The sequence below is a fragment of the Rhea americana genome, unplaced genomic scaffold (genome assembly GCF_003343005.1).
Source record: "Rhea americana isolate MKP2758 unplaced genomic scaffold, rheAme1 scaffold_175, whole genome shotgun sequence".
NCBI lineage: Eukaryota > Metazoa > Chordata > Aves > Rheiformes > Rheidae > Rhea > Rhea americana.
The window spans coordinates 1,728,450-1,748,903 of NW_028185872.1; the positions used below are offsets into that span (position 1 = coordinate 1,728,450).

Genomic DNA, 20,454 nt, shown 5'->3' on the forward strand with positions numbered 1-20,454 from the left:
GGGGGGGGGGTGGGGAGGGGGTGAGTTGAGATTTAGAAAATTCCAAATACCAGAATTCTGGGAACTTCCTCCTGCCCTCAAATTTTTCTGACCTACTATCTACCTCCCAGTGGAGGAGACATCTGGAAAATGCCAATGGAAAATGCCGATGAAAAAGTATCCAGTGCCTGTGGGGGTTCAGTAGGGTTGTCTAGGCACTTGGAGTTTCAGTGCTTCAGTGGCCTAGAGGCCTGTTTGTAACCTTTTCAGATACGCAAAACTTGCTTTGTGTTCTCGCACTGTAGTCTAATAAATATAGGCATTTCACAAGCTCAGAGAACATGTGCTCAATCCTAGGCTTTTTAATTGATGGGATCTAATTTTCTTTTTTTTGGAGAAATGGTAGTGTTAACTTCCTATAGTCTTTTTAGGATGACTGTAGTTCATGGAAGGACTTTTCCATTTGATTTTGCTATTATATTAATATCTGCTATTTTGCCTCGCTTCAGTTAGTTTGTTTCCCATGGCTTTTTTTCTTTTGTTTTAATGAGACTGAGCAGGTGCTTGATACTGTCTTCTGTATGGAAAAGGAGTTATTTTATATTCCGTGGTCTATTAAGTACTTTTTAAGGTTTTCCCTGACTTTCATTCTTTTATTACTCAAATGCTTTGGTAGACCTAATTTAACGTCCCTTGTAAATAACATCATCTTGCTCTTAAACATCTGTGGGAGTCTTTTGGTCTAGCAGACGCTTGAGGTAGTTTGAAGCTAATATAACTCAAAATTGCCATGCCTGTACAACTTCCTTTAAATAAATAAAATCAGAGGTAACTTGGATGGAACTGGGTATGAAGATGTACTATTTACATGCCTTGGCAGAGATCTTAAGTTTTCTGTTTTCCTTGATTTTTTTTTTTCCCCATTCTTTTCCTGGCCTTTATTTAAAACTAGTAGACTATATTTCACGTAAGACACTCAAATGATTTGGATGTATTACTGATGACTATGATAGTTGTACTTGYAGATGCTTAACTGTATTTTTCATAACAAAACAGCAGACAGGGCTGTAAAAACTGGGATGTCTCTGAACCTGATCTTGGTAGGGGAGAGCTTTTACTAAGGTGATAACTAATAACTAGCTATGCACAGCACATCATTAACAGACTTTAATTCAGAATTGTATAGAGGAGATATATTTGTCTAGTTTTGCTGCACAGGACTTCTTTTAAGCTTATCTCTGGCTTCTCTGCTAACAGAAGTTATAAGTGAAGCATCTGATATAAAACAGGTATTTGCTTTAACTTAAGTCATTGCTAAATAGGGTTGTTATTTTTTAAGTTGATATCAGCTTCCCTTTTGACTGTAGGTATGGAATTTCATTTTTAGTTACTTGAATGACTTCAGGAGCATGAAGATGAGGTTCATTTTAAAAAATAGCTCCCCTTAAATGAACAAGAAAACCTCCCAAAGTTGTTTCCTTTCCTCTTCACACTTTTAAAGGAGCTACTTTTTTGGAAATATTTGATATAAATCTTAAAACATAAATTTACTTAGTGGATCTGTGACAGGAGACCCTATTTTTAAACCTAGGTTTAAAAAAATATTTATAAGATATCTTGAAATAGATACATATAAAATGTTCAGTTATAATTTGCTTTCTTTAAATGGACTTGCAAGAAGTTGGATTTTAAATTTCCTGTAGACATTAAAACATAAAATCTCGATCTAAAGAGACTGAACACTTAGGATCTCTTGTTTTCTACTTGATGAATTTTTATATTCTTGACTAATGCTGGAATACTTTGTAGATGTTGTAAGGGAATGTGTATTTAATACTTTATTTAGATAGAAGGGTGTTTTTTTTTGAGTGCTCATTAATTAATATTTTGGGAGGAAATACCTTCAAATTAGTGTGATTGTCATCAGTTTCTTAATTTTTAAGTGATAAACTTTTTTTTCCCCTTTACTTCCCCTCTTTCCCCAGTGAGCACCTGTCCTGCTCATTCACCTTTTTCTTACATGGAGATAGCAATGTTTGCACCAGTGTGGAAATCAGTCAGCATCAACCTGTGTACCTGCTTAGTGAAGAACACCTCACTCTTGCCCAGCAGTCTAACAGCCCTTTTCAAGGTAGGTTTTGCCGGTCAGTTTTGAGTATTAAAATTAATCAATCCTTTATCAGAATGAGGACTTAAAGCAAAAACTGGAAGTGAGGAGTAAAGGTATGCTCTTCTGTGTTGGTCAGCTTTTCTACCCAAATTTCCACTGTCTTGATATAGCCAGCCAAACAACAGTTGGTGTGTATTGGATCTCTTGCAGGTGGATGATTGCCATATTACTCTTCTGGCACTATAGCCAAATTTCTTCTTGATAGAATACAATTAATTTCCAAGTACTGTCCAATTGGTGACTTAAATATTTTTACTTTTTCAACAATGTTTTTAATGTCCTTTTTAACCCTCTCATACCTTCCTTGACCGCTTTTTTAGAAATTTGTTTCTAACTTTCCTCACTCCCCTTTCCTCTTTTATTTAGCTTTTCCTTGCCTATAAATTCCTTTGGTTCCAGCAGCAGGTGCAGGCTGTCCCCTTGAAGACAAAGGAATGATGGGGCCTGAAGCTGGTTAGTGGGCTGTCTGTTTGATCCTTCACTGACTTAGACACACCTGTGCTGGCTAAAGAAATTGGTTTTCCTGTGTGACCACACACTGCCCTTGTTTATTAATGCTCAGTGTTCAAACTTGCTTTYTTTGATGCAATTTAACAGCAGCTGTGCTTTCCTAATATGGACAAGACTAAACATGAAACAGATTACTTCTGGTATATACATAGCATTGTTGTTGTAGCTGTACCAAGCAGAATGAAAGGATGGGGRAACACCTTAACTTTGTCAGAATTTGAAATTGTGTTTCTTTATCCCACCTGTATGTTACCGGTTTGCTGGTAGCCAGGACGAAAATTTGCTCGTTGTTTGTTTAAACAGATTAATTTGTAATCAGCCTTGTGGTACRTTGGCTCTCGGCATATACACTTGACAATACATACCTACTATCAACAACTTGAGATTTAGCATAGTAAAATGTGATCAAGGTGCATTCTAACTTARCAATGGTAAGTGGTTTATCTAGTCTGGAGAGTAATACTTTTTCAATGGGGAAGAGTAAAGTATGGTTAAATGTAGTCTCTAACACATCTGTATTTGTCTTTGTAGTTATTCTAAGTCCCTTTGGATTAAATGGCACACTCACAGGGCAATCATTTAAGCTTTCTGATTCATCGACAAAAAAGCTTATTGGTGAATGGAAACAGTTCTATCCTGTCACATCTAACTTGAAGGAGGTATCTGAGGAAAAACAAGAAGAAATGGATTGGGAGGATGATTCTCTAGCTGCTGTGGAAGTCCTCGTTGGTGCGTGGTCTGATTACCTGTTAATTAAATAAACTGAATGATTAGGTCTTCAATTTTGAATACCAGAGTGAACACATTTTATTCTTTTGCAACCGTTTGCAACAGCTGCTGGTCTCTTGTTTCCCTGTTTAGTGCTCAAGCCTATCTAAAATTGGTGACTGCATAAAGTGGGCTTTGCAGACCTATTTGGAGGAACTTTTTTTAATGGGCTCTGAGAAGTAAGACTATCATTAAAAAGAAAAAAAATAATAATAAAGACTGCATCTCAGATGTCAACAGTGAGTGCATCAAAAGCATGTTGTGCTGTTTCAATTTCTGTGCAAATTCAAAAAGAGCAGATGTGCCTTTCAGGGATTTCTTCAAAATCACAATCCTGGAGAACTTAAAGTACTGAGGCACTGCATTTATCTGTTGCTGTTCCCTAAAATCTAATCCTCTGGGACATGGTAGTCTGTTCCTCCACTGTTGGGTACTGACCTTTGATTTGCTAAGTAATGTAATCGTTTCTCTGTAATAAGTGATACAAGCTTGTATTGCAGTGATGCCTGGAGACCTTGATGATGGTGGGGATGGGAACACTGTCAGTTTTAAGTGGTGCTAAAAATAGGTCCTCAATCTTCTTTATGAAATAAAATGATAGGAGCAAGTAGTAGCACGTGGATACCAGGACTGTGTCTGCCTGTTTATGCAATGTTCTTTTTTCTTTAATTCTTCCTCTGGTATCTTCTGAACAAAGCAAACTATAAATTAGTGATGAGGGTGAGAAAGGAGCCTTTTTGTCTAAGAACAATGCTTTAGTAGATAGAAAGGGTAAGTGCTGGTAAAAAATTGTTCTTTTGTTGACTATTCTAAATCCGAGTTTTTTTTTGTCAAGAGTACCCTGTAATGTTGCAAGCAGCAGCTTTTGGCACAGTGAACACAGAAGTGTTGGATCTCCTGAAAGGATGATGTAGACCTTGTTGTAAAGGCAAATATTAAATCTCACAATCTGAGCGTCCTATTCAGATAGGTTTTGTAGTTGTAATACAGCAAAAAGAGATACAGTATTACAGTGTGACTTAGTTCTCTCATGCTTTTGTGTTCAARTGGAATTTTATAGAATTTCTTGTAGACCTATAAAACTTCCAAGTCAGCCTTTACCTAGTGCTTGAGGATGAAGCTGAASGTAAAATCAACTTGCTTTATTTTTTTTATTTTTTATTTTTTGTTTTTTTTTCTTTCCCTTCTCTTTCCAGCTGGTGTGCGAATGGTGTACCCAGCATGCTTCATTTTAGTTCCTCAGACAGACATCCCTGCTCCTAGCACTGTTGGGGCGTCTCACTGTTCAACTACTTGCTTGGGTGTCCACCAAGTGCCTGCTTCCACAAGAGATCCTGCCATGTCCTCAGTAACTTTGACTCCACCGACATCCCCGGAGGAGGTTCAAACAGGTATAATACAATTATCTTTTCATGTGGAAAATCATTTTGAGGGTTTCTCCTTTATATCTGTYAGTATTTGGAAAGGATATGGCTGTTCTCTGTACAACTAACTTGTTACCAAAACCGCATTTATTTACTCATGTATCTGTTGTAGTAAAATGCATGGAGTTTTTAAGTTGGAAAATGTGGACTACTTTTGTACTTGATGCTGTTGTCCAGTCCTTTCATGTTTCTGTGGTCACGATTGTTTGCTGTGTGTATTTTGGAGTAGTTTTTTAAACTCCATTATGCATCTCGGTCAGTATCAAGAAAGGTGGCATTTTTGGCCTTTTCACTGCCCTAGGAAGTGTCCCTGTTGTTAAGTTTCTAGGAAGGCTGTATGCCCTCTGAACTGTAAGTAGTGATCACTGAAAACTGTTTTAACTTAGAGAGGTCAGGGCTTGTTGGCATTTTYGGAAGACTTTATATACAAGACAAGGATTTCTTATTTATTTAATTTATTTATTTATTTATTTTGCTTCTCTTACCCTCACTTGACAAGGGCCATCTTGGCAGTGTTTGTTTCATGTTTTTTCTCTTTTTTTTCCCCCTAAGCTGTAAAACAGGAAAGTTTATAATGGTATCCTAATCTGTGAAGGAGGAGAATGATTAGAGTGTGATCAAACTGTACAGCTGTGCAAAACACCTCTTTGTATGCAGAGCACTGCTTTGGAAGTTTGTAGTGTTTTGGAACTTTTGCCCCTGCTACTAATTACTTGAGGTCTATTCTGAAACATATATTTAGCCTTTTTTTTTTTTTTTTTGTGTGTGTGTGTGTGTGTGGTGCTTGAAGTCAAGAGAGTTTGAGAGATCTGTGCTTTCCAATATCTGTCGCATATGGAAAAACACTAGTCAAAGGTGGCAAAAACAGTTTGTTTTGAAGGCAGCAATTGATGTTCCATAACATCTGAAAGGAGTAGGCTTCAGGGGACTACTGAATGCTCTTAAATTCACTAAGAGGTAGCTACGCTCAAGTTTTCCTAGTGTATGAGCAATGTTCTATTTCAGGTTTGCAGAGTTTCTGGAAAAGTAAGGAATAGATAACCTTGTTTTAATGTAAATATATCCTAGGTGTTTTTTTAATTTTATGCAAACTAATTATGTTATAATAATCCTCTCCTATACCTAATAATCTTCTACTATACCAGTATCTGTTCTTATTCCTTAATATAGAGTTAAGAAGATGCTTTCTTCCCAGGATGTTCCAGTGTTGGCTGAATTAMTTTGGAATAATAAAGATTCTGAGTGTATTAACTCATTACTTAAAACTATTTTTCTTTTCTCTGGTACTGTTTTTCAGTTGATCCTCAATGTGCCCAGAAATGGGTGAAGTTTTCTTCCGTTTCTGATGGATTTATCTCTGACAGTACTAGCCATCATGGTGGCAAAATACCTAGAAAACTAGCCAATCAAGTGGTGGACAGAGTTTGGCAAGAATGCAATATGAATAGAGCACAGAACAAGTATGAAAAATACATCATCTTATGTTTATTTGCTGTTGAAAGGGATTCTGGCAAAGATGCTATGGCTGCTAGTAGAATATGATTTACCCTTAGTTTTAAAACATTTTAAAGTTAATTTGCTTTTAACTACTGGTTTCTTTCTTTCTCTGTGTTAGTAAAGGATTATTTGTTATTTCTGTCTTTGAATCCTGTATCACACAACTGCTGTTGAGGTTTGATAGAGGGTAAGGAAAGGAAAGAATACATGTTGTTCCCAAATAACTCTCCAATATTGAATTATAGGCGGAAATACTCCGCTACATCAAATGGCTTGTGTGATGAAGAGACGGCTGACAAGGTAGCATCCTGGGATTTTGTTGAAGCCACGCAGCGGACAAATTGCAATTGTTCAAGGTACAGTACTTGGCACGCCTGCAGTCCAGCAATGTACTTTGAGATTGAAGTGCTCAGGAGAGGACTCCTGATGACTACTTTGGAAATAATTAAGAATAGATGTTTGCATGAGAGTTGTATCCAAATTTGTTTCCCTCTGTCCTAAGTGTCATTGTGGGTCTTGAAATGTTTGCCCATTAAGGTAATACAGAGTCTTTATTAGAGTGAGTCATCTGAGTGGACCTACTGGCAGTTCAGTGACGATGTCCAGGTCTTGGTCTAGAATTCCTCCCACTTGTGTAAGGACAAAATATCAGATAGGCAAACTTCTCAGGCTGTAATGGAGAAGAAATGCATATTTATTAGGAAGTAAATCTCCTATAGTAGGCTGTGACATTAGCCTTGAAGGAGAAAAGCCATTAGTCAAAAGCGAGGTGGTTGTAGCATTGGATTTTGACAACAATGAAAAAAAATCTGCTACTTGCAAAATACTGAATTCCTGGGGCATGTGTTTAAAATAAATGGAAGCAGGGTTAATTTTAGTGAAGTTTCAATTTTTGTACTTATTGTAGAATATTAATCTTCAAGTGACTAAGGTGTTGCAAACACTTGAACACTTTCTGTGATTTAAATCATTATGCTGATTACCTTGCAAATTGAATATTGGAATCTTCAAAAGTTGATGTCTGGAGGTTGTAGCATTTTCAAAGAAAAGCATTTTTCTCCTTTGAAACGGTTGTTTTAAGTTCAGATATTGATAGATACTACCAGCCTGAGAAGTACTAGAAGGTGGAGGAGAATTAAATATTCTGTTAAAGGAGAAGTTATGTATGATAGCACTATTAAGAGAAAACTGACAATTAATTGTGTGAGGTAAATATTTAAAATATGCGGTTTCCTCAAGAGAAATGACTTGGGCTTGAAAAGCCTTATTCTATTTTGCATTATAGGCAGTGAAAAATGTGTACCTGTGTATAAGAGTTTAAAGTAGAAATAGAATTTGATAGCTCTCATCTTTTGTTCTTACTTGATCCTCATTTTTAATATAAGRTGCCTGCTTTTCAACTTTCCTGACTGCAGAATGACGGAGATTACCCAGACATTAAAGATGCTCATGCAATTGAATAGCTTAATCGTAGATGTTTCATTCCAGGTTTTAGTATTTAATATCTCTTATTCTGGCAAATGATCTAGCAAGTTGGCATCTTGGTTCTCTCGCACATCATGAAAGTACTGTTTCTCCAATCTGACTTTTCACAAATACTTATACTTACTTGAACTGCCAGATGACATTTTTAAACTCGGATATGTTTATACTCTTAAAATCAACTCTGTTAATGGAGTTGAGACATCGAGGTTTTCTCCATGCTTGCTATATTAATGGATAAATAGCTTTTTATAGGACTGCAGCTTGACTTCTAGATTCTTGATGTTAATCTTCCATTCCTTAACCTTAAGTAAAGACTTGCAAAGTACTTTCAGTTGGTAGTGATGCTTGAATGCAAGAAGTATCTTAGCTAATTTTTATGTTACGCTACTGATTTAGCGGTGTTGGCAAAAGTTCACAGCAACTTCTGTGTGATTTTGATGTGATTATTTCTGTTAAAGGTAGGTTAAGAAATAGTGCCTTCAGTTACAAGGATTGCATGCATGTTGGGCTCATGAGACTTTTTTTTTCAATTATTTTAAAGTCTTGCAATGCTACTTGAGCCTTTGAAATAAACCTATGGTCAGAAAGAGGCAGTTCTGCTTCAGTGTGGCATCAGTTCCAGACTTCTGTAATCAGCCGTTCAATGGCTTAGAAGCTGGTTCTTATCTAGTGATAAGACACTAGACACTATGGTAGACATATTTGACAGATTAATGTGAAGTACTTTTCCCCACTTTTTTTCATTCTGCAGGCACAAAAATCTCAAACCAAGAAATTCAGGTCAACAGGGGCAGGCACCACCTGTGGGCCAGCAACAGCAAGGAGCTCCAAAGCACAAGACAAATGAGAAGCAAGACAAAGGGGATAAACCACAAAAACGCCCTTTGACTCCTTTTCATCATCGTGTGTCTATCAGCGATGATGTTGCTATGGAGGCGGATTCAGCAAGTCAGAGGCTTGTGATGACTGCATCAGACAGTCAAGTGAGATTTTCAAATATCCGAACTAATGATGTAGCAAAGACTCCTCAAATGCATAATGCTGAAATGGCAAACTCGCCTCAGCCACCACCGCTTAGTCCTCACCCATGTGATGTAGTTGATGAAGGGGTGTCTAAAGCTCCTTCTACTCCTCAAAGTCAACATTTCTATCAGATGCCAACACCAGATCCCTTGGTTCCTACAAAAACAATGGAAGACAGACTTGATGGCTTGTCTCAGCCTTTCCCAGCTCAATTCCCTGAAGTCATAGAACCTACAATGTATGTTGGTACTGCAGTGAATTTGGAGGAAGATGAAGCTGATACTACTTGGAAATATTATAAAGTCCCAAAGAAAAAGGATGTAGAGTTCTTACCACCTCAGCTTCCAAATGATAAGTTGAGGGATGATCCAGTAATACCTACTGGACAGGAAAACATAACATCAGTTACAGAGTAAGTAGCACTTAATTCTACAGTAGTAATGTGAGAAAGTGAGGAAATGAACGGAAATACCAAAACAATTAACTTTGATTTTTAAGTTAGAGACACTTGTCTGTTATCAGAAGGCAGTAGTTTCTTGTTATGAGTAGGCTTCTCACTGAAGCAAAATGATGTTCTCATCAGCTCACGCCATATTGCTGGGTGCGAGCCTGACTTTCTGTGCCATCCTTGTATAAGGAGGTAATACTTGTGAAGCGCGAGTCAAATGTGTAGTGATGTGTAGTAAATGACTTTAAATTTTTTCCTTATTTGGATGAGGATGAATGCATTTTATTCTACTGTAAAATTAATCTGTAGCCAAGCTGTGCGTATTTGGGACTGTAAGGTAGTGTTGTGCCCTCACCCTGCCACCTTTCCCCCTCCCTCAAAAAAAGAAATAAGAAAGAGGGGAGAGAACTTTCTCATTTTAATACTTCAGCAATAAAAAAGCATGGATGGGCTGAACTGCAGATACATCCTGTTAAAGTTCTTTTACTTCAGTTCTACTCCTCTTTATTCAGAAGAGCTCTTAGATTTTTTTGAAAACTGGTATGTTAAATGACTGTTGGGAACAGTAAAGAAGCTAATCTTGTTTCCTTGAGGACATTAACTTTAACATAGGCCACAGCTGCTACTTAGTGTCAGAAGTATCTGTTGGCAATAAGGAACACACAGATTGGCATTCTTGCAGATGGTTCATTCTCTCTGTGATTTGGTCCTGTTGTTGAACAGACTTGAGGATTTGAGGTTATCTTTCAAAGAAGGTGACTGGTGTGTCTGCTTTTAGTGCTCTTGGACATCAGATCCTACAAGAAACCCTCATTCATTACACAAAACTTGTCTACTTTGAAGAAACACTGAGAGAGTCAAGACTGTAGATGCTCAGCCTTTAAGCTATAGGAAATGCATTTGAGATATCTTTCGAATTTTCTTTTATGTGCTATTTTTACTTAAGCTAGTATGATTGTTTGAAGTAAAAACATGTAGGTTTATAATGATACTGTTTAAAAAAGTTTTTGTTTAATAAATTGGATTTATTTCTGAAAGTGAAAATGGTATCTAACACTAAATTTTAAAACGTTCCACTCTGCTGATGACTTTTTTCACTCGGGGTAAAGGAATTGGTCACTGTTTTGATACTGCCTAAGTTGTGATAGATTATAGAGTTTAGAGGCAACAGACCAAAAGAATGATACTAGTGTTTTTAGTGTTAAAACTTGTGTTAATTTGAGTCAAAGCAAGGGTAGCTGTGTGAATCGCGTTTAACTGCAGAGGGGGTCAAAATGGCTTTTCTGTCCCAGCTTAAAAAACAAAACAAAACACCCCTAAACAAAACCACTTGGCCCTCTGAGTTGCGTTTCCTTTGCAATTGTACTACCTAAGGTTTCCTGCTCATCACCCATCTCTTACAACACTTCATTGTGAGGACTTCTAGCTTGAGGGAGGAATGCTGCAGGAAATGGGTGGTAATAGGAAGCAACAGGTGCTAACAGGACWGTTAATAGCAACGTAAATTTTACACGATTAGGACTTGGATGCAGAGGTGACAAGCTGGCTTAGAGTTGTGATCCAGGTACAAACACGTTATTGTGAATGCACCCAGAGGTGCCTCTGTCAACTCAGTTGCCTGAAGACTGTTTTTGGCCTAGAATTTTTTCCCTCTTYTTCTTCTGTTCAGATGAAAGGAGACTCTTGGTGTGAATGATGTCAAATTATTAGCTTTTTTTCAGAAGAAGCAGTGTGTTTAGTTTGTGATGGCGGAGCTGAAGTGGCTACCCGCAAGACTGAAATGCTGGTTGTCTGCTTCCCTGCTGCCGTGGAAAGCCGCTGACGGCACTCATGCCGAATCTTGCTGCTTAGGAAAGCTGTGGGCAGGAATGAATATGTTGTAGCTGTTGCTCTGTTTTGATGAGTGTTTTGTCAGCCGTATCTTTTTGTATTGACTATTGTTTAAGAGTTTACATTAGCTAATGCATATCTGATAATGCTCTCAAGATGTGCATTTATAGAATTTTGGCACTTATTTTTAAAAATTGATTTCAGCCTACTAGACAGAGGAAGATCTGATTCAAAACTTTCTTTTAGCTGTTGAAGAAATTGTCTTTCCTCGTGTGGTCTGCAACTTAATTCAACAATTTACCAAATGTATTTTTTCAGAATATCTTGCTATTAACTTTTTTCCTCTTCAGTGCTTAAAAATACTGGAAACAGCTGATTTCTTTTGCTGTTTTTTTCCTGGTGTTTAATTCTTTGTTCCTAGAATATTTTCCCCCACCCTTTCTGTTAATTTTTGAGATGTAGAAAAGAGGAAATCTTGAACTCTTATCAAGTGCTACTTCAGTTATAAATGCCAGCAGCTCTTGACCAAAAATCTACATACATTGCACAGTTTGTCAGGATGTTAATGCCTAGTAAATATTGTAGTGAGACTGTTGCTGTGACCAGTATGGACAGGTTTGACCTTCTTGTTAGATGTGAGATGCTATGTGGCAATCTGTTTTGAATTTAATAAAAATGTTGAAATTAGGGTGTTTCTTTGGAAAACTTATTTCTAGGGAGATTTTTAACATCTGAGATTTGTCCTTTCTACTCCTTCCACTTAATATTGACAGGGGCATACAAGACACAGAGGAACTCTAAGGAATCCCTGTGTTTCTTGGTGTGCAGAGTTTCAAGTCCATGACTACTTAGTATCCTTTATCACACTTTTTCTTTCTTTCTGATCTCTCAGAGAAGAACCTTAAACTTGTCTTATTCTAGACTCCAGATAGTGCCTAGAGCTAGGCTGTTAAACCCAGCCCGTACTGATTGCTGGAGATCTTGGCTTCTTATGGGATAGTGTTTTCTTTGGAATAGGCGTTTGAAAAAGGAAAGAGATGTGTTGAAGCCTGTGTATCACTTGGACTTGAAGTATGAAGTAATCCTGTAAGGAAGTATCTMTCAGTAATCTGCATCCTTGCAATGTATGCTTTTGCATTTGGCATGTGAAACTTTTCCAGGAGTGTCTCTCACTGGTCATTTTGTTACTGTTTGGGAGAAAGGCAATTTCTGAACATAAATTGTGCAGCTACATGGGTCTGACGCTACTGAAAGATTTCTCCTGTTTTTCAGGCTTTCCTTGCTTGGCCCCTCTTGTGTACTGGCATGCATAAATAAATTGTTGGGGGGAGGGCAGAAGCCAGAGGGGCATATGGCTAGGTAATGCTCATAACACAGCTTGTGATAACTTCTGGCTTGCCGATATCTCTTTGGTGCAATGTGAAAGTTACATCTGTGAAACCAATAGTCCTGGCAAACCTTAAGGTCTGTGCGCTCATCTGTTCCATTTTTGGCTCTGAATGTTAAGAGTACTGACAATGGCAAATGTGTGTATGTTTATTCTGATTAGTAATTCAGGTGTTTGTCTTGTCAGCTTAATTTATATTTGGGTAAGTACTCTAAATGACTAATGTAGTGGCATTTGTGTGCTTTAGGAGTAGTTATTACTTGAGCTTTTTGGATAGCCAGACTTCACATGTACAACAGAATATCAGGGTGGCTGCATCTGCTGGTTAAAATTGCCCTTGTGTTAGACTCACCTGGGTATTGTAAGACATACTGACTTTCTAGATTAAACTGAATTAAATGATCAGGAATTAGACTCTTAAAAATGGAGAATTCAGCTTTAATCATTAATTTCTGATAATTTGTTTGGGTGTGGATGGGGATTAGTAAGTTTTTTTTTTTTTTTTTTTTTTTTTTTTTAAATGGTGAAGATTTTGTAGGGGATAGTTTAATGCACTTTTACTTCCTAGTAAATGACAGCTATGACCTGAGATGAATTACTAATCTTTATCTGAGTTGACATTGCTTGAGGAGAGATGAGAAGAATGAAAGAATGAATCACAGTGCTAAGTCTGACATGTACGTAAGGAGGCTATACTATATGACTAATGATTTCATATTGTTCCCAAAAATGTTCAGAAGTTAGGATGGAGCAGAAAGAGAAGGGAAGATAGTGTGTGTTTTATTTATTTATTTATTTATTTAACAAAATTGTGTGATGGTGTTGCAGAGGACTGCTCTAGGGGGCAGGGCAGGAGGGGGGGTAATGTAGTAATGCGTCACGGATAGCAAAAATATTTTCATGAATAACTAATTCTATTTTTGCTTCTATACAGATTAATGGTGCAATGTAGGAAACCTTTAAAGGTTTCAGATGAACTGGTGCAACAGTATCAGAGTAAAAACCAATACCTTACGGCAGTAGTATCAGAAGCTGACCAGGAACCTGAAATCGATCCTTATGCATTTGTTGATGGTGATGTGGAATTCTTATTTCCTGATAGTAAAAAAGATAGACAGAACATTGAGAGGGAAGCTGGAAAGAAACACAAGGTGAGTAAAGGAGCGAGAATACRAATTAATGATGGGATTAAAACAAACTAGTCACCAAATGTAATTGAATTCTGGCTGTGTATATATAGAAGTAAATTTAAAAAATAAAAAGTTTTATGTTTAAACGGAATTGATCGATGAAGGTACATAGCATGTACTTAACGATACCATCTAAATTTTTTCAGCACACTGGTGATGCTATTGCACCAGAGTCTGTGGCTTAGACTGGGAGAATACTGCTGGATCAGAACCAGAATCCATCTAGCTTGGTAGTCTTTCTCTAGAAATGGGCAATTGCAGATACTTGGGGAAGAGGGTAAGAACAAGGCAAGTGCTTTGTTCGTTTGTGGAAAGCTTAGAGGAATAAGTGGGGCTGAACTCTGGCTAGTTGCCTGGACAGTGAGTTTTTTCTTTTTTCTTTCTTTTTTTTTTTCTTCTTGTACATTAGCAAGGAATAACTAAGGCTGCTACTTAAAACTGCTCGCTCACTCTGAATTAGGAGCTTGCATATGAAATCAGTTTATGAAATAGGACTTCAGGATGTATGCGCTCCTTTATTGATAGTTACTGGTATAGTTAATGTGTAGCATTTGATTTTTAAGTGGTTTTTCAATAAGGTGCTGTAGCAAGAATCTACATCTTGATTTTTAAATTACATTGCTTATAMCCAACACAAAGAAACAAGACTTCACCTATGTTCTTCCTCTATATGTTGCTGGGCTGTTGTATTCCAGGCTTCCTTCTCCCTGGGCAGGTAGAACTAACCTGACCCTCAAGCTACACCTTGCTGAGCTAGAAGGCTGCTGAGAACCTGATACATCCCAATGTTGAAAATTCCCATAGTCAGATAAATTCCCCTCTCTCAACAGTTCATTTAAACAGACTTTGCTCTTCCCCCGCCCCCCCTTTTTTTAATATAGGTTGAGGACGGGACATCTAGTGTTACAGTCCTATCTCATGAAGGAGAGGATGCTATGTCTCTATTTAGTCCTTCTGTCAAGCAAGGTAAAGAGATTTTATTTTTTATTTTTTTAAATGTGTTATATTAATGCTCCCTTTAATAGGTGATAGACTTCAATAGGTTRTAAAAATTTTTACTTATGGATTATTTTGTCCTGTCTCTTCAGAATCTACTCGAAAACCTTTTCTTTGTTAAATATTACAAATAAATATGTTGCCTTAAAATCCGCGTATAAGATGAGGGGAACTGAGAACAGAGGAGTTTAGTTTCTTCCTTTTTTCTCTTTCTTTTTTTCTTGTTAGGTATGGAAATAATTTTTGAAATATGACCTTTTTTCAGTATAAATCTGGAGTGGTTTTTTAATCTGTTTGTCTTTATAGATGCCCAACGTATTGCTGCTCATGCTCGCACTGCATCAACTAGCCTGTTCCATGAAACAGACTTGGTGGTCTCTTACACTGACCTTGACAATCTCTTCAATTCTGATGAAGATGAACTAGCAGTAAGTGATCTGCAAAAATAATGGCAGCTGCCAGACAAAAAACTGCAAGGAACCTTTATGTTTGTTTGGTTTTTTTTTGTGCTGGTAGGAAGAGAACTTTAAAACTTGCAAAACATGCATATAAACAAGTGTCAAGGCTCCTCTTTAGCATGCATACTCTTGTGGCTGACTCAAATGTAATGATGTATTTTTATAGAAACAAGSTTTTGATCTTGCCTCTTTACTATGTAGGCAGTAGAAGCTTCTTGAATATACTTTTAGTTATTATTGTATAGATTTGAGAAACTAGCACTCTTTTCCTATGGTCTTATATTCTGTTTACTAGTTAACGCAGCTAATACTGGAACAAAGCAAACCTGTGAAAGAGGAGATGTTTAAGTGGACATTCTGCKATAAGCTGCTTCATTGTACTAGCTATTATCTTGTAGTAACTTCTCTTGCAGTCTCTGATGGTTCAGAATCCGTTATCTTTTTAGTTTCTATTTCGATACTGTTGGTAATCAGTTGTCTTTTCTGAACTGTACTTTGTTCCATGCTTAATCCTAAATCCCCTTACCCAGGCAAAATACTCATCAACTTTAATGGGAACTGTAGCTGAGTAAGGGCTGAAGGCTCTTAATGGCCGTCAAAGGTCATCATTATATAAAGCAAGTATATTTGCTCTTTGAACATGAAGACTCTTATTTTAAATAGACTTTAGTACTGTCTAAACATTGTAAAATATCTCTTGTTCTTTTAATTTCAACAGTTCCTCCCCCCCCCAATTTTGTGTTGCCCTTTCTTTTCTCTTTCTGTTCATGCACTRTCATCAGTGATGTTGGTGTGACTTTAGGACTGTGTGTCTGTCTGTTTTTTTTTTTCCCTCTCTCTAAACCTGATAGATTGGAGGCAGACAGATTTGCTTGCTTTTTAGAAATAGATCTGCTAACAGGCTGAAACTTTATTTTGTAACTGTTTTTTCATTTCAATAGGATCATAATTTGATGGCAAAACATTCTCTTACTAGTATTAAGTGAGGACAAAGGCAAGCCCAATTTCTAGCGTGTAGCTTCTAAATTACTTTTTAAATAGTATATGAAACTTTTGCTTTGTATACTCACAGTAAATGAAATTCCCTTAGCTCACATGCCTGTACTGGGGAGGTGAGGCTTTTAAGACTGGATGCTAAAGCTTTGTTCATAGATAACTGTTGTACCACTTTCACTCAGTAAAATAGGTATAGCAGTATAATGCTTCTAATGTGGATGCAGTTATGCATATTTATGTTCCTTGTAGTTATATAGCTTTCTGAGAAGGAAGGAATGATAGGAATAAACTGTACTTGTGTTTTATACACAACTACAGCCACAATATTGATTTGAAAATTATCATTAATTTGGCTTTAAAAGTATCTGTCAGTTATACAGATCTTGTATTTGTATGAACATGACCTGAAAAAGTGTTTTAAAGCATCATTCTTTTCTCCCAGCCTTGCAATCCCAGTACTCCTTCTGTAAATAAGTGTGAAACACTTCTATATGGAGAAGAATGATGTCTTGAGAATATGGATAAGTTTGGGAGGGAGGGGCTCACGAAAATACAAGACTTACAGTGGAAACAGAAATTGACTTTTTATCCATAACCTGTGGCAACCTAGGTGAGTGGCTGAAAGTAGCAGTTCTGAAATAGGTTTCTTGCATAGTCCTTATTTTTACATTTTAAATACCACAACTAGGAAAATCCTGATTAGTTTTTTGTGCTTCTAAGAAAACACTTTTTTAGCCTTAGTGCTTGTCTCTTGCTGTGGAGTCAGACTAACCCCTTTGAAATACTAGATATGACTTTACTTTTTGTTCTTTTCTCCTCTTCTCCTCCTCCTAGAATTCAAACAGATTTTCAGGTTCAGAGTGGGTGAGAGGAATGGCTTGAATGGCTCCATTTTTAAGATGGAGATACTTCAYTGGATGTGTTTATCTGGAATGATTTTATTATCGTACTTCTTYTCCTTCCTAGCCTGGATCTAAAAGAACAGTGAATGGTTCTGATGACAAATCCAACTGCAAAGAGGCRAAAGCAGGAAATTTAGACCCACTGTCATGCATAAGTAAGCTTTATTTGTCATCTCTAAACAGAATACTAACTTTAAACACTTGTTTGTTAATACGTTATAGGAATTTGGAAACATATTCTTCTTTTGCTTTAATGAAATTTTAAGATAAAAGGAAATGCTTCAAATAGTTGTCATGCTCTAAAACCTATTTTTAATCTGAAACTAGGCACTGCAGATCTCCATAAAATGTATCCAACTCCACCTTCATTGGAACAACATATTATGGGATTTTCTCCAATGAACATGAATAGTAAGGAATATGGCAGTATGGACACTACACTTGGAACAGTACTTGAAGGGAATAGCTCTAGTGTGGGAGCTCAGTTCAGAATTGAAGTAGATGAGGGTTTCTGCAGCCCTAAACCTGCTGAAATAAAGGTATGTAGTGCTGATAGGCCTGATAAATTGAACACTAAGCATTAAAAGTGTTTATTGCCACAGATTCTATTCAGAATTTTAGGTAAATTCAGTGCAAGTTTTTACTTGTGTCCTGCATTATACTAAGGCAGGTAATGCACATCTAATAAGTAAAACACACYGTTTCACTGCTTCAAGAAAGGGTAGTGGTGTAAGCTATTAGTGAASCAAGGAATGCATCTCAGTAATTTTAGTTCACGGTTTGTTTTATGTTGGCATACCATTTGTTGGAGAACCATAGGTGCGAATGCTGTTTGTGTGTGCAAATCTTAACTTTCACTCTTGTAACTGTATATTGGTTGAATATAGAAGCACTACTACTTGAATTAGAGGCAAAATTTTATTCTGTTAAATTTTTAGAAGCATTTGTGTTGAAATTATTTAAGTTACTAATTTGTATGCTTATACTTTACCTTGTCTAACTTCTAGGATTATTCTTATGTTTATAAACCTGAGAATTGTCAAGCTTTAGTGGGATGTTCCATGTTTGCACCACTAAAGACTCTTCCTAGCCAGTGTCTCCCTCCCATCAAACTGCCAGAGGAATGCATTTATCGCCAGAGTTGGACTGTGGGAAAGTTGGATTTACTTCCTCCAGGGCCTGCCATGCCGTTCATCAAAGATGGGTATGACCTGTGCTGCAGATGTTTGTTTTATGTGGCTGTCAGTTTCCCATGTTATAGAAAGTGCTCTTACTTAATTTTTTGTAAACCTATAATGAGAATTTCTTGTAAAAACACTGTTTACACAACTGACAAGAGCCTTTTAAAAAATTAGTATTGAAACTTTAGAGTAAAGAGACTGTCTTCTCAGATAGCTTCTTAACTGTGTGTACATTTTATTTGTTGTCWCATTTAAAGGTTTCTTGGGGAAGCTTAATGGTGCAAGTCCAGTTTTAATAAGTAATGAAGATGTTAACAATCAAGTTAAACATAAAATTGAGACGTTGTTTTTGCCATGATATTGTAGGTACTGTAAGGGCTTAGTAGGTGGTGTTTCTGTTTCTTAAATTATCTTTTTAAATAGTAGTAATCTCTGCTATATTGGCACTAGGAATCTCTGCCTGTGATTGGAAGCTGTACCAAGTGTGACATTGCTTAGTAACAGTAGTATTGCAGTAAGCATTTCTGTAATGTGCATTTGGTAGTGATGATTTTGCTGGCAGTTYTTATTGAAAAAAATGTTTATTTGTGCTTCACTTCTGTATTAGYAGCTTCTACAGATGGATTAGGCAACAGGGAGACTGTATATTTATTTGTAAAACTACGAATTTTAAATCTCAGTTTAAATACTGAGGTTGCTTCTATTTGGGTCAAACATAAGCAAAATGTTTTCAGATCTCGTTAGTCTTATAGGTCTTTGGAGATACTCAGCTGCTTAGGGAAGAAAATATTTAATGTTTCCAGGTGATACTTTCCTTGTTGGATCCAGTGGAGTCTGCTGTTGATAAACGTAGTATATTTTCTAAGTGTTGTGGGTCAACATAGTATGTAAATAAAACACGTAAAGGAAAAGGTGCCCTTCAGACTCCAGACATCCATAGAATTTATAATTTATACTGACCACACTTATTTCCTAKAAGCTTTGTGGAAAGGAAAGGACAAAGAAGAGAAGAGGAGGGGCAGGATTCTTTAACACTGCTATCAATGGGAGTCCTGCAAAGTCATTTAGAACAAATGCTCTTGAAGTTCTGTAGGGGGTGAAAATCTTCATACTGTAGATTATGGAAGGTTAGTTGAAAAGAGCAAATATTAATTAGGAAGGTCTTTGTATAGAAATTTGAGACTTAAACTTCAAAACCAATATTCCATGTATTTAAAATATTTCCTCCTTCTTATGGCTGCCATTAGTGATGGAAGCACTATGGATCAAGAGTATGGCCCTGCCTACACACCACAAACTCATACCCCGTTTGGGATGCCACCAAGTAGTGCACCTCCCAGTAACAGTGGAGCTGGAATTCTCCCTTCTCCTTCCACCCCTCGTTTTCCAACTCCTAGGACACCAAGGACTCCTCGGACACCTCGTGGAGCTGGTGGACCCGCAAGTGCACAGGGTTCAGTCAAATATGAGAACTCTGACTTATATTCACCAGCTTCCACACCATCAACATGTAGGCCGCTGAATTCTGTTGAACCCGCAACTGTGCCTTCCATTCCAGAGGCACACAGTCTTTACGTGAATCTCATCCTCTCAGAGTCTGTAATGAATCTCTTCAAAGACTGCAACTTTGACAGCTGCTGCATATGTGTTTGCAATATGAACATCAAAGGTGCTGATGTTGGAGTTTACATTCCTGATCCAACACAAGAGGCCCAGTACAGGTGTACCTGTGGTTTCAGTGCTGTTATGAATAGAAAATTTGGCAACAGTTCTGGACTGTTTCTTGAAGATGAATTGGATATTCTAGGACGTAATACAGAGTGTGGTAAAGAAGCAGAAAAACGCTTTGAAGCTCTCAGAGCAACTTCTATTGAACATGGCAGTGGAGGACTGAAAGAGCCTGAGAAACTGCCTGATGAGTTAATACTGTTGCTGCAGGATCAGTGCACCAACTTGTTCTCACCATTTGGAGCAGCAGATCAAGATCCTATACCCAAAGTTGGTGCAGTTAGCAACCTGGTACGTGTAGAAGAAAGGGATTGTTGCAATGACTGCTACTTAGCATTGGAACATGGGCGCCAGTTCATGGACAATATGTCAGGAGGGAAAGTTGATGAAGCACTTGTGAAAACTACTTGCTTGCACCACTGGTCAAAAAGAAATGGTAAATATTGAAAATAACTAGATTTTATTTTCTACTTACTCTGTGA

General features: G+C 37.2%; 1 protein-coding gene across 1 annotated transcript in view; it reads left to right on the top strand.

Moving 5' to 3' along the window:
- Window positions 1-20,454, top strand: part of MED13 (mediator complex subunit 13) — a 60,219-nt gene that overhangs the window by 25,271 nt on the left and 14,494 nt on the right. Inside the window, exons 4-16 of the mRNA XM_085301360.1 lie at window positions 1,965-2,110; window positions 3,191-3,388; window positions 4,624-4,818; window positions 6,149-6,311; window positions 6,594-6,704; window positions 8,585-9,268; window positions 13,456-13,672; window positions 14,593-14,677; window positions 15,014-15,135; window positions 17,128-17,218; window positions 17,391-17,602; window positions 18,071-18,267; window positions 19,492-20,408. Coding sequence (XP_085157486.1) covers window positions 1,965-2,110; window positions 3,191-3,388; window positions 4,624-4,818; window positions 6,149-6,311; window positions 6,594-6,704; window positions 8,585-9,268; window positions 13,456-13,672; window positions 14,593-14,677; window positions 15,014-15,135; window positions 17,128-17,218; window positions 17,391-17,602; window positions 18,071-18,267; window positions 19,492-20,408 — 3,338 coding nt within the window. The remainder of the gene's footprint in view (window positions 1-1,964; window positions 2,111-3,190; window positions 3,389-4,623; window positions 4,819-6,148; window positions 6,312-6,593; window positions 6,705-8,584; window positions 9,269-13,455; window positions 13,673-14,592; window positions 14,678-15,013; window positions 15,136-17,127; window positions 17,219-17,390; window positions 17,603-18,070; window positions 18,268-19,491; window positions 20,409-20,454) is intronic.